Below are 14,299 nucleotides of genomic sequence, written 5' to 3' on the forward strand. Positions count from 1 at the left end.
GATGGAGTTTCCAAGGCGCTGGCTACTACTGATTCGTCAAGATCTTCCTTATAATCGAACTCATGTGTTTCGATATCAATACTGCGCCGCTCGAACTCTTCCAGTAGTCGCTTTTGTAATTGGGCCTTGTTTCCTGTAGTCGGCTGCTCCATTTTGCTCAATTCCTTCTTCAAGTCTTCCACTCGAAGCTGATTAAACTTCATTGTAGATTTTTTTCCCGTTATTTCACTTCCGACACCAATTGTTACGTTTTTATATTGAGGCGTGTTTAATAACCCGATAATTAAAACACAGTCCTTTTCAAATAACGACAATCTACAATTTATTAGTTTAACTGATGGCTTCACTTATTTGCTCTACGATGTGTACTGTATAAACTTTAGCTTACGACTGACTTGACTGCACCCTCCGCCAGGGGCTTATATACCGTGATTTGATGATTTCGAAAATTCTGGATAGTCTGGCCTACAACCATCTAGAACTATCTTGTTACAATTTATCTAACACCACATATTCAACTGGTTATCTTCATTGCCTACAGCCATCTGGAATATTCTATCGGCGTTATTTTTACAGGTGATATGGCACACATACTTTTAGGCTTATGCTAATAATCTAGTGCATTCTACTAGATTAGGTAGATGTCGTGCAGGCATAAAACAAAAGGCGTTACTTTTACAATGAACGATTGGAAACACAAAAGATGTTTAAGAAAGTACTAGAAAATAAAGAAATGACTCTAACAAGTTATGACGTAATTTTATCGTTACAATTTGAAATTTAAATTAACGTAAACTAATTTAAATAAACTTAAATCTAGAAATATCACATTCGTAACAATATTTTATTATTTTGTGTATTTATAACCAAGAAATGTCCATTCCACTTAAACTAATAAAAATTTAATTGTTATTAAAACACATTTGTATACTCTTTCAAATAACTTTAATAAAAAAATAATAATTTATACATTTCCATAAATATTAGACAATTTGAATTGTTTTGAATTTTTTTAAGATAAATTTCCACAAACTCAAACTCCAGAATTTTGCTTGATCCATGAACGTAAAGCTCCTATATAGGTATACATAGCCGGTTTACCTTGAGCACCACATCCGAAACCCCAAGATACCACACCGAATAGTTTATTCTCTACAGTTAAGGGGCCACCACTATCTCCCTGACATGAACTGACCTGGCCACTGGGATGTCCAGCACAAATCATACGATCCGTTATACCGGGAATATTTTGAGGATTGCAATAGTCACGGCTCCACAATTGCACATTGGCATATTTCAATTTATTTGGCAATTGCAAGTTACCATTTATGGCTCCATATCCACTAATAGTGGCCATAGTATCGGCAGCAAAATTTGTATCTTTGTCGGCCAATTGGATTTTATCCACCATCTTGGTGCCCAAGGTTACTGGTTCGGCTAATTTTATGAGGGACAAATCATAATCTTGACTTTGAGGATTATACTGGGGATGTATAATGAACTTGGCTATATTCAAAGTTTGTCCTTCACTTGACAATAGATCTGTAGTACCAACAATCACTTTCATAAGACCAGGATTTTGACCTATTGTACAATGGGCGGCAGTCACAATGAAGTTTTCCGAAATTAAAGACCCGCCACAATGATGGCGACCTTTAAGTTGCAAAGACACCTGATGGGGAAATTGTCCGGGGGAAGCAAATTCACCGCCTATTATACGAGTATCGTCACAGGATATTTGGGCCACCAAGAGGGCCATTACAAAGGCTCGAAATGTAGACATTTTTCGAGAATCCAAAAGTACTGGTTATTATTTTGAATAAAGTGTGGATTTACACTGATTTTTCCTTTGTGATCGTAGGCGAATTTATACCAATTTCTAAGACCTTACTAAACCATTAGAAAGGCCAAGAGTTTCGCACTTTTCGCCATTTCACAGAAGGGTGCCAAAAATAAAAGTTCTGTACTACTCGACCTAAATTCTCACATTGCCGAAAGCTCATTACCATACTCCCTGGGGTGGAGTAAAGGCCAAGCTTATCAATGATTTTGCCAAAACCAATGACAATTTTAGGTTCCCTATGTTGATGGTGAAGTTTTTAGTATTTGACTGGCAAAAGCAATAAGGTAGGGTAAGTGTCAGCTTTAAACAAAGAAAAAAATATTAAACAAAATTACATCATAAAATTTTTCTATTTTCGAACAATTTCTCAGATTTATTTTAATTGATGTCCATTACTTATCATCCATATATTTTGCCAAGTCTCACGATTATAAATATTTTTGTAATTTTGTACAGAAACCAAAAATTCCGGTCCAAATAATGTATGGATCATTATATTTTCAGCAGCCAGATTGCGATTGGTAGCCATGTGGGTAATAACCAAAGGCTCGTTACTCTAAATGGAATGGAATTGGGAAGGGATAATTGGGAGTTTGTTAACTGCTTAATTATTCATATTACCGGTAAGGGAGTTCCCTCAGTTTCGAAACGTTTATGGGGATCAACATGTTTGCAAATCCAATTGGTATAGCCCATTGGAATAGGTTTTCCAGGACCACAATTCTGAAATAAAAAATTAAAAAAAAAAGAGGGCATGGTTGAATCATGTCGATGACAGAATCGATGACAGATTAATGTCCGGTATTTTTTAGTCTTACATGAGGGCCCCACTGTGGTGCAATGATTAGCATGCACGCCTTGCATACCAATGGTCATGGGTTCAATCCCAGTTTGTATGTCCTCTCAATAATGCTAGTCCCCCATGTTCCGAAATTCGGAATCGCAAATCGCAAAAAATTATTTTCTTCTAACGAAAAAATAGAGATACTCTCGGACTCGTAATACAATTTTAATTGGAACTTCTCGTTAAAGAGAACTATATTACCAAGATTTAAGTTTTAAAGTTTCAGGATTAAGAAATTTTAGCCAAACGAAAATTTTGAGATTTGCGATTCCGAATTTCGGAACAAGGGGGAGTGACATTTCTGAATGTTACGAAGCTTCTCTAAGTGGTTTTACGTAATGTGAAAGGCCGGTCGGTCACAGCTATAAAAAGGAGGTCCCTTGTCATTGAGCTAAACATAGACTAGGGCAGCACTCAGTGAAAAGAGAGAAGTTCACCACTGTGGTATCAAAATGACCCGAATAGTCTAAGTGAGCCTGAAATGACGGGCTGCCACTATACCTAACCTAATCTATCCCATGATAGTGTAAGGGGTAGTTTTGTAAACTTTGATTACTTTTTACTACTCGTTACTTTGGAATTGAGTACTCCTTACTTTGGGTTTGAAAAATCAGCTGTAGTCAATGACAGTATTATTTAAACTATTCGCATGAGAAGTTGCCTACAAATCAACAGTTGAATGTTTGGTATCCGTTTGATTCTCTAAATTCGAAACGCTTTCATCTACAATGACCATTTTTTTTTTTCAAAATTAAAATCGCTCCTACCAAATGGCAAATGCAAAACTGTATAAGAAATCAGTTACATTTTATTTAACACTTTCTTTGAGTTGAAGCTGTATTTTGCTTCTTTTTTGTATCATTTTAACTGGTAAAACGTTTTTCAAAAACTTTAATTAATATTTTGCCAGAAGTCAAGAATTTTACTTTTAATCCGCCAGCGTGCTTAACGCCAGAAGAAGGAAAAACATGGTATTGAAGATCGTGAGTGAGCGTGGGTTAAATATCACTCACGTGAAAACTGCTAACGAGTTCCATTACTTGTAATACCGTTAGGCAGTAGTACATCCCGCTAAGATCGAATTTTCGCTCTGTGTATCTTACCTTTTTCAAACACAAGCCCAAGGGCAAATTAATCTCTCCAAATTTTCGCGACTCATGTGTGCTTCTAATCATCGAGGTTAAATCCCAAGACTTTTGAGTGGTATACAAAAGTAAAGATTCCTCCTCACTATTACTCTGAATGCATTCCAAACGAAATGGTTGACCATATTTTAACAATTCATCCTCACGCAGAGTGTCATCCGTTTGATCTTTTGTATCCTCACAAGTGACTATACGAAAGGAATTGCGTACACATGGTTTCACCGAAGGGGCAATCGTAAGATCACATTCATCATTAATTTTTTGACTACGACGAACTACACGTTCATTAATGGTAACCGATAGAGCAAGATGGGACTGTGCACTTTTCGGTGCATTACAAATTCTCATATGTACCGGCATTAATTGAACAATGCCTCCAAAACGTATGGTCTCTTTGGGGGCTTCCAATGTGATTTCTTTATGGAAATTTTCAAATAATCTGCGAGTCTTTTCCACCATCAATTCACCGCTCTCACGTAACTTGATAAAATTTTGTATTTTCTCTTCTTCCAAGCAAATGTCCTCAAACCAATTGCCCAGACGAACATTGGGGCGATAAGTTGAACGGGTAACAAGAGACATAATATGTAGTTGTAAGAAATTAATTTAAAATTTTTTATGAATTCTATCATGTATGACATTTACACTCAGAGAATATTCCCAATATCGAAAGCATAGAACCATGAACATTGGAAAACTGTTTGTACAATAAAATAAATTTTGTCAACATTTTATTTCTATAGAAAATTTTGTCAAAATTTTATGTCTATAGAAAATTGTGTCAAAATTTTATTTCTTTAGAAAATGTGGTCAAATTTTTATTTCTATAGACAATTTTGTCAAAATTTTATGTCCTCAAAACAAAATCCCAGACGAACATTGGGGCGATAAGTTGAACGGGTAACAAGAGACATAATATGTAGTTGTAAGAAAATAATTTAAAATTTTTATGAATTCTATCATGTATGACATTTATACTCAGAGAATATTCCCAATATCGAAAGGCATAGAACCATGAACATTGGAAAACTGTTTGTACAATAAAATACATTTTGTCAAAATTTTATTTCTATGGAAAATTTTGTCAAAATTTTATGTCTATAGAAAATTTTGTGAAAATTTTATTTCTATAGAAAATTTTGTCAAAATTTTATTTCTATAAAAAATTTTGTCTACATTTTTTTTTCTATAGAAAATTTTGTAAAAATTTTATTTCTATAGAAAATTTTGTCAACATTTGATTTCCATATAAAATTTTGCCAAAATTTTATTTCTGTAGAACATTTTTGCAAAATTTTATTTCTATAGAAAATTTTGTCAAATATATTTTCTATACAAATTTTGTAAAAATTTTATTTCCATAGAAAATTTTGTCAAAATTTTATTTCTATAGAAAATTTTGTCAACATTTTATGCCTATAGAAAATTTTTTCAAAATTTTATTTCTATAGAAAATTTTTTTCAAAATTTTATATCTGTAGAAAATTTAGTCAAAATGTCATTTCTATAGAAAATTTTGTCAAAATTTTATTTCTATAAAAATTTGCAAAGTACGTCTTAGTTGGAGAGGAATATTATGCATTTTGCAAAATCAAAACATCAAGAATTCTACCAATCTACCAAACAGTAGAAAATATCCCATTTTTGAGGCAACTTTGATCGTAAGACAAATCTTTCACGATCGAACACATTAGCATTGATTAGTCATCTATACATTTAGTACTTGCTTCTATATGATCCATTGCAAATGTTCTTTTATCGGGTCGAAGAATTGTAAGATAAAAAAAAAACATACAAAACTCAATGTTTATTTGGTTTTCTTATGAAATCAATAAAATAGTATATCACTTGTATTAACTGGGAGTGTTTAATAGTCGTTTATATTGTTATTAGGTTAAATAAAATTTTCACGTGTAATTAGCTCAATGTGAAATGTGAACTAAATCACGTTCTCTTATCGGCTGAGTCTTGCGTGATTTGCATTTTTATGATTTAAATTAACGGTTCATTGTTGTCACTGTCATTTTCCCCGTAATATCAACCATTAGCCTGTAATTTGTTTGATTTTTTACAGTTTATTTATCATGTTTTATTAAATTTACAATGTCTGTGTTGATTTTTGTTCTATAGAGCAATTTTATAACGATAACATTGTGTTACAAAATTACAACTATTGGATATACAGTTTTCCTAAATTATAGCAAAGTGATAATAAAGCATGGAAGGGAAAGATTTTTGCAACTAAAATATTCTGAGATCACGAAAAACTTTACAGCAAAAATACAAAACCTCAAAATAACTCTTAGCTTATATTTGAAACGTTTTTATTTTAAATCTAAGGATTTACATTTCAGTTAATTTAAGGACGATTTCTTTATATCAAAAATGTTTTTCTTTACTTTAAGAAAAAATGACCTTAGTTCAAAGACATGCGACTTTAACGGAGGGACGCCAATTTCCAAAATTTTTGTTCTAAATTTAATTAAAAAAAAATTGAAACAAAGATTATAAACTTTTTCTTTTAATCAAAATTTCATTATTTTATAGAAATTTATGCTTAATATATTGTAAATTGCGCATCCTAAAATTTAGGATGTGAGATCTTTAATACCAAGTAATTTTTTTGTAGATTACACGCACCGAATTTCAACCGGATCTGGGGATCGGTTTATATGGGGATTATATATAATTATGGACCGATATGGAACCTTTTTTGGACGGTTATTAGACGACATACATTACCAATACGTCCCAAATTAAACCTGTGCTAGGATGAATTTTACTCCTCCATGCGGTTCCGGAGATCAAATGTGGTGATTGGTTTGTGGACCGATATTGACCAAATTTTGCATGGTTATTAGAGGGCATGGATGAAATTTAATCCTCCAAGAGTCTCCGCAAGCAAATCTAGGTATCGCATTATATGGATGCTATATATATAATAATGGACTTATATGGACCTATTTTACTCCACGAATTTCCGGAGATCAAATCTGGAAATTATAAAATTTTTCTTTTAATCAAAATTTAATTATTTTAACGAAATTTGTGCTTAATATTGTATAAATTGCACATCCTAAAATGTAGGATGTGTGATCTTTAATACCAGTAGTTTTTTTAGTATACACGCACCGAATTTCAACAGGATCTGGGGATCGGTTTATATGGGTATTATATATAATTATGGACCGATATGGAACCTTTTTTGGACGGTTATTAGACGACATACATTACCATTACGTCCCAAATTAAACCTCTGCTAGGATGAATTTTACTCCTCCATGCGGTTCCGGAGATCAAATGTGGTGATTGGTTTGTGGACCGATATTGACCAAATTTTGCATGGTTATTAGAGGGTATGGATGAAATTTAATCCTCCAAGAGTCTCCGCAAGCAAATCTTGGTATCGCATTATATGGGTGCTATATATAATAATGGACTTATATGGACCTATTTTACTCCATGAATTTCCGGAGATCAAATCTGGAAAATAGGTTTATATGGGTACTATATATAATAATGGACCTATATGGACCACTTTTGATGTGGTCGTTAGAAGAAGTACCGTACCGAATTTAATACTATCTATCATCAACCCGATTTTTATCGGGGGCCTAAGACCAATATTTCGATGTATTATAAACGAAATGACAAAGTTCATAACCCCCATCATATGGTGGAGGATATAATAAATCGTTTGTGGACTGCAATTCCAAACGTTCTGCTCTTATCATTGAATTGAGAATTTGAGTTTTTGAATTTTTGAGGAATTCTGCATATATATTTTTTAAAGGCTGGTATTTTTTATATTTTTATATAAAGTAATCCTTATAAGGATTCCGAAAGGATGTTTCATTTTTTGTCTGGTGTAGTCAATATACTTTAAATGAATTCCACGTGATTAACATTTGTGGAATTAAATAAAATGTCTTCGGTTATCTGTAGATGTTTCACTTGACATTTTCTAGTGCTTAATATTAGCATTCCATCACCATATGTCTACTTGTCCTGTCCTGTCTACTGTCTGTTCGATTATAGTTTACATTAAAATAACAATACATCGGTGTTTATCAGTGCTCATATAAAACGTGTTGTCTGCAATTATAACTAAAAGTGAAAAACTCTTGTAATACAACGCAACACGATTTTGTCTCGTGCTCTAATTTATCAAGAATGTCAATAGAAATACAATTTTTATCATAGGCGACTTTAGTGTCACTTTAACCCATAGTCTAAGTTTTCAAATGAAGGTGCTCATTTTTTCATTATACGAGAAGTGTTTCGAGGGGCTAAGTTACAATTGTGAAGAGCTGGTATGATAAATAGAATAAAACCGCGTACTCTCCTACAATGTCTTACTATATATGATAAGTCATCATTACGTCGTTTCTAGCCATCTCAGACGTCAATATAAAAATATAAATATTTGTAATTGTGTTTTCAATTCATTTACAAGTTTGAAATTCCGTTTGTATTTGAATACAAACGAATATGGATTTTAGGCAAACAACTGTCAGACTCATTTCGATTAGAGTCTCCCGATTAAATTTATACAATATTAAGGACAAATTTAAAATAATGAAATTTTAATTAAAAGAAAGTTTATATTTTTTGCTTCAACATTTTTTTCATTAAATTTAAGACACATATCATGGAAATTTGCACCTCTCTGTTTTTAATTTAAAGAAATCGTCTCTAAATTAACTGATATAATTAATCTTTAGATTCGAGATAAAAACACTTCAAATATGGACTAAAACTTATTTTGAGGATTTTGCATCTTTGATTTGAAATTTTTTGAAATCAAGAAAACATTTTTACATTAAAGTATCTGCAAAAATTTGAATATTTAAACTGGCATTTGTTTATACATGATTAAATTTATATATCACAAAAAGAGAATGAAAAAACAATAAATGAGATCTGTATCCTAATTTTAATTTTATTGATCCAAGACTTAAAGGCAGCTAATGTCATTATTTTAATGAAGCCGCAACTTTGCCTTTGGCGTGAATAATTATGGAAGAAAAGGTCTCCTTCTCATCGCTGAAGAGTACCATCTGGTGGTCGGCGAAATTTGGAACTTTGAGTTCAACGGCGATTTTATCTCCCTACACTGAACAGAATATTTACGTGATATTAAAGATTACGCAACCTAAATTTTAGGATACGCAATTAAAAAAAAATATTAAGGATAAATTTCTTTAAAAAAAAAATTTAATTCAAATAAAGTTAATAGTCTTTGTTTCAAATTTTATTTTTATTTAATTTAGGACAAAAATGTTGGAAATTTGCCTCCCTCCATTAAAGTCGTATGTCTTTGAACTAGGCACATTTTCATTAAAGTAATGAAATCGATTTTTGATTTAAGGAAATCGTTTTTAAATTAAGTGAAATATTGTACCTTTAGATTTAAGATAAAAATGCTTTAAATGCAGGCGAAGATTTATTTTGAGGATTTTGCATCTTTGGTTTAATTTTTGTTTGGTTTTTGGAATTAAGAAAACATTTTGTAATTTGAAGTATTCATTATTGTTTTTTTTGGATATTTAAACTGGCATTTATTTGTACTTGAATAGCTTTATTAACATATGGAGAATGAAGTTTATAAATGAGGTATGTATCCTAATTTTAATTTTATTGATCCTAGATCGCTAAAAACATCTTAGGTCAAAAACCTTTGTTGTTATTTTATTATTATTGTAAATCTTCTAATAAATAAATAAAAATGTCTTTATTTTAACGAAGCCGCATCTTTGGCTCGGAATCAACGACAAAATCCTTAAGGGAAGGTCAAAATCTTTGGATCCGGGTACACTTTTTTTTTAGTGTATGCGCTATATCCATATGCGCGATCCCCAGTATTGGGGATTTCCCCCCAAATTGGGGATTTTCCCCAAATTGGGGATATTTTTCGTGAATGGGGATGAAATTTTTGAGTTGGGATTTGGTGGGGTATTTCCATACATTTTGGCATTTTTGTAATCTTTTTTAATATTTTTTAACACATTTTTATTTCTACACCGAAAAAACGTGAACTGTTTTGTAGGAAGAATGAACTACCACGCACGAAAATTGAACTACATTTTACTCCACATTTGAGATTTCCACAAAGCGTTGTTAAAACCAGGAAATTTTAATGCCCTGTTGTATTTCTTAACTGCAGTTCACGAAATTACATCATCTCATAGAAGAAAAAATTCACTAAAAGTAAAGAAGAAAATCATTGGCGCCAAATCATGACCATTTTAACCATACAGTAGTTCATTCTTACTATTTTTGGAAATCGTACGAAAATTTTCATTTGTTTTAGTTCAAATTGAACTTATATGTACGGAACTTTATACTCACGTTTAGTTCATAAAATTTTTGAGACATACTTAAAAAAAGTAAAATTTCATTAAGCTATGGAAAATTTCGATAAAAATAATAAAATTTAACTACAAGCAAACAAATTTTTTCCAATAAAAATAAGTTACATTTAGCGTTAGTTTAACTACGGAAATTTTTTTCTATGTATAGAAAATTTTGTCAATATTTTATTTCTATAGAAAATTTGATCAAAATTTTATTTGTATAAAAAATTTTGTCAAAATGCTATTTCTATAGAAAATTCTGTCAAAATTCTATTACTATAGACAATTTAAAAATTTTATTTCTATAGAAAATTTTGTCAAAATTTTATTTCTATAGAAAATGTTATCAAAATTGTATTTCTATAGACAAGTTTACCAAAATTTCATTTCTATATAAAATTTTGTCAAAAACTTATATCTAAAATTTTCCAAATTTTATTTCTGTGGATAATTTTGTCAATATTTTATTTCTATGTATTTATGAAATTTTCTCAACATTTTTTTCCATATATAAAATTAACCCAAAATTTTGTCAGAAGTTTATTCCTATAGAAAATTTATGAAGTACCTCTGCAAAATGCAACAAAACATCAAAAATTCTACCGAACAATAAAAAATCTATCATTTCTGGTAGAATTCTACCAACTTTGGCAACGTATCTAATACCCAATTTTACTACTTGCATATTAAGCCTAGTACTAAGATCACGTTTTCGCACGAAAACCTGTTATACTCCATATAAAAAAACGTTAGCGCGGAATACATGCGAAATCTTTGTTTTGAGCATTTTCAAGCACTTATTTATACCCCCCTGGATTTTTGACACGAAAAAATAGGCAGGCATATTATTTCGCACAAATAAGTTAACATCCCTGGGTTTCAGACCCTATTTACGGAGATATATGAAGATATTCGTTTTTCGATGAAACGAACTTAGTAACATACTAAGCATTAAGAAGTAATTTTCTTGTTCATAAATACAAGGTGACCAAACTCCCATTTTCATATCGACGATTAGCAGTATGTTGGTGTTGTGGTTCGAAATCTTGATCTTATTGCAGCTTGTTGGATTTGACAAAAATTTTTTTCAAAAACATCATCATTTGGCCAGAAAAATACTGGCAACACTGTGCACGACATCTTTTTTAAATTTAAGAACCTATTAAGGTTTTATACCATTGTAGATTTCCATGCTCTTCTATTTGTTCTTTTCATATGTATAGGTAGAGTTTTTTTAAAGATGACGAATATTCCTAGTGTCAATAATGACATCTACATCACACAATATTATAAACTTTATGGATTCAATGAAAAATATACGACATGTGGTATAATTTTAACAACGCAAAATAAATCTGTTGAAATCTCAGATATCATAATTTAAACGTGACGCCAATGGCCATAATAAATTTAAGGAAAAAAGCCTAATTTGATTTTTATCAAAGTTGATATATATACGGCATAGTAATAAGCTTAAAATTTCACACAAATAAATAAAAAGATAATACCAATTATCTAGTAGTTCTAACTAATTCATCACATTTTAGGGGGAACCGATTAATTTCTCCAGAAAAGAACCATTATTATTCGAAATCTTTATGGTAAATCTTTTTAATTGCTTTCTTCACACCCTAATTTTATGATTGGAACGATTAGATTTCATAATGTTGGGGAGACTTTATAGTATATTTGTCATCGACGAAAATGGGTTAAACAAATTATAAGATTTAGGGAGTAGTTAATAATGTTGAAATTTGAACAAGAATTTTGGTCAAGGTCGGTAAATGTAATTTAACTGTAAATAAAATAATAAAATATTATTTAAGTATAAAATCTTACAAAACAAATATTTTCTGAAAGTCACAAAAAGATATTATGTCATAGAAAAAACAATACATTACAAATTAATTTAAAGAAACGTATAAGTCATGTTACTCGTACTAAAGTTTGCAATTGCCTTAAAATATTGATAATCTCTTTTATAGTCTTATATGTTACACATATCGCAAAGTTCGCAATTTGAAATTCACATATATTTTTCCATTTCATAATGTGCACACCCCATAAAGCATTGCGATTTTATAGCACACGGTTGTATTTCACTCCGTCCGTAGTGACTTTGATTGATAATTTACAACTAAATTTACACTAGATTAAATTCCTTGATGTAAATGTTGTTATTAAATTTAAATTTCACTTTACAGTATACACAATGTCTATGTTTGTATAGCAATGAATCCTTCAGATTGTCATGAAGCCAGAATATCATAATCACTAAATAAATAATGTAAAAAGTGAAAAATAAATAGGTGAAATCATGGAAACCATTCATCTTGGAACTTTTTCTTTAAATTACACTCAGAAAACTATGACTAATTCGGGTGGTGTTATAGTTGTATTTGCCAGTAATACAACTATAATACCGCCTAAAAGTCTTCGGAGATGTTGTCGATAAAAAATAAAGTAGAGAATATCATAATGTTGAGTCGCTAAATTTTTGAATTAAAACCCACAAAACAAATATAAAATATTATTTATAATTATTCCAGCAATATGAACAACGAAGATTAAGAAACTTGATCAATTGATCTATACACGCCTAACTATACATGATACAGTCCGGGAGATTGGAGGACATTTCCATAGTCTTCATTATTGATCTGGGAGATGACTAAATTTGGGACTTATATACCCAGCGAAAACTAGGTAACCACATCTCATTACAATTTGCATTACCAGGAGTAAAGCTGTCATGACAATAATAAATACTTCTTGGTAATTTTCATTTTCGTAAATTTTACGAGGAACATTTTACGAATATACGAATCATCTACGAAATACGAGGGCGGTTCGGAAACTTCTTAGCCTATCAATGAAAGAGAATAGTTAGTTTTTCAAAAATATTTTTATTTTTCAATATAACATAATCTCCTGAAACTTCAATACACTTAGTCCAACGCTTTTCTAGCAATTCTATCCCTTGATTAAAATAGTTTTCCTCAAGGTCTTCAAAATAGTAGTTTACAACTGTAATTGCATCTTCATTTGAGGTAAAACGCTTGCCAGCAAGGAATTTTTTTAGATTTGGGAACAAATAAAAGTCACTGGGAGCTAAATCAGGAGAATAAGGTGGGTGGTCAAGCAACTCGTACTTTAATTCGTTGATTTTAGCCATTGTTAAAACTCTCTTGTGCGCTGGTGCGTTGTCTTGATGAAATATTACTTTTTTGTATTGTAAGCCAGGACGTTTTTCTCGAATTTGTGCATTTAATTGATCCAAAGGTTGCAATAGTACTCTGAATTTATTTGATAGCTTAATCATATGGGAAAATTTAGAAACTAATAAACGGACCAAAATAATAATCAAAACTGAAATTATTGTATTACCCTTTTGCAGATAGTCAATCAATAAAATACCTTTGAAGTCCCAAAAAACCGTTGCCATAACCTTACCAGCCGATTGAATTGTTCTTGCCTTTTTGGAGCACTTCCTCCAGCTTCAGTCTACTGTTTGGATTGTTCTTTTGTCTCTGGAGTATAGTGGTGGAACCATGTCTCATCAACAGTTATGAAACGACGCTTAAAATCCATTTTATTTCGCTTAAAACGATCCAAACAAGCTTGAGAAATGTTCATTCTTATGCGTTTTTGATCGACTGTTAACAAATGCGGCACCAGTGTTACCGTTGGAAATTTTGAAAAAGTCGCTAAAAAAGTCGCATACTCAAAAAAAGGTCGCACAAAAAATCTTCTATAAATCAACACAAAAACAATAAAGGAACACTCCCTTTAACATAAAGAGATATTTTAGCAACTTATTGTATCATAAAATCCAGTAAAACCAAAACTTGCAATAAATAAAAAATGGATTTTTTTCTCCTTCCTAAAATTAGCAGAAATGTACGAGAATGCCATCCAGTGCCAATTTACTCAGCCAATTAAATTCATTTAAATCAATTAAAAAAAATATTTATTTTTTATACTACACTCCTATTATTTCCGTATTATTTGGCTAACTCTTGCTAGATTTTACTGGGGAAAAAATCCTAGCAAAAACTTGCAACTTATCTATTCCTCAAAAATATTCCTCAAAAATTTGATCTCACTCTGG

The 14,299-nt window shown here is 31.1% G+C and overlaps 2 protein-coding genes and 1 long non-coding RNA gene across 3 annotated transcripts; 1 reads left to right on the plus strand and 2 right to left on the minus strand.

Moving 5' to 3' along the window:
• Positions 1–955: 955 nt before the first annotated feature.
• LOC142238620 (trypsin-1) lies at positions 956–2,100 on the minus strand. Its single transcript, XM_075310312.1, has one exon. The coding sequence runs from the start codon at positions 1,781–1,783 to the stop codon at positions 1,034–1,036; it is 750 nt and encodes a 249-aa protein (XP_075166427.1). The 5' UTR covers positions 1,784–2,100; the 3' UTR covers positions 956–1,033.
• An 87-nt stretch (positions 2,101–2,187) lies between these two features.
• LOC142238619 (cilia- and flagella-associated protein 161) lies at positions 2,188–4,469 on the minus strand. The gene is made up of 3 exons (XM_075310311.1): positions 3,791–4,469; positions 2,465–2,566; positions 2,188–2,399 (listed from the first exon to the last, which is right to left on the minus strand). The coding sequence occupies exons 1-3, from the start codon at positions 4,412–4,414 to the stop codon at positions 2,217–2,219; spliced, it is 909 nt and encodes a 302-aa protein (XP_075166426.1). The 5' UTR covers positions 4,415–4,469; the 3' UTR covers positions 2,188–2,216.
• Positions 4,470–12,580: 8,111 nt separating this feature from the next.
• LOC142240980 (uncharacterized) lies at positions 12,581–14,077 on the plus strand. Its single transcript, XR_012723446.1, has 3 exons — positions 12,581–12,668; positions 12,738–12,894; positions 13,586–14,077. It is a non-coding gene; the product is annotated as an uncharacterized LOC142240980 (long non-coding RNA).
• Positions 14,078–14,299: the final 222 nt, after the last annotated feature.

Source organism: Haematobia irritans, chromosome 5 (genome assembly GCF_050003625.1).
Source record: "Haematobia irritans isolate KBUSLIRL chromosome 5, ASM5000362v1, whole genome shotgun sequence".
Classification (NCBI taxonomy): Eukaryota; Metazoa; Arthropoda; class Insecta; order Diptera; family Muscidae; genus Haematobia; species Haematobia irritans.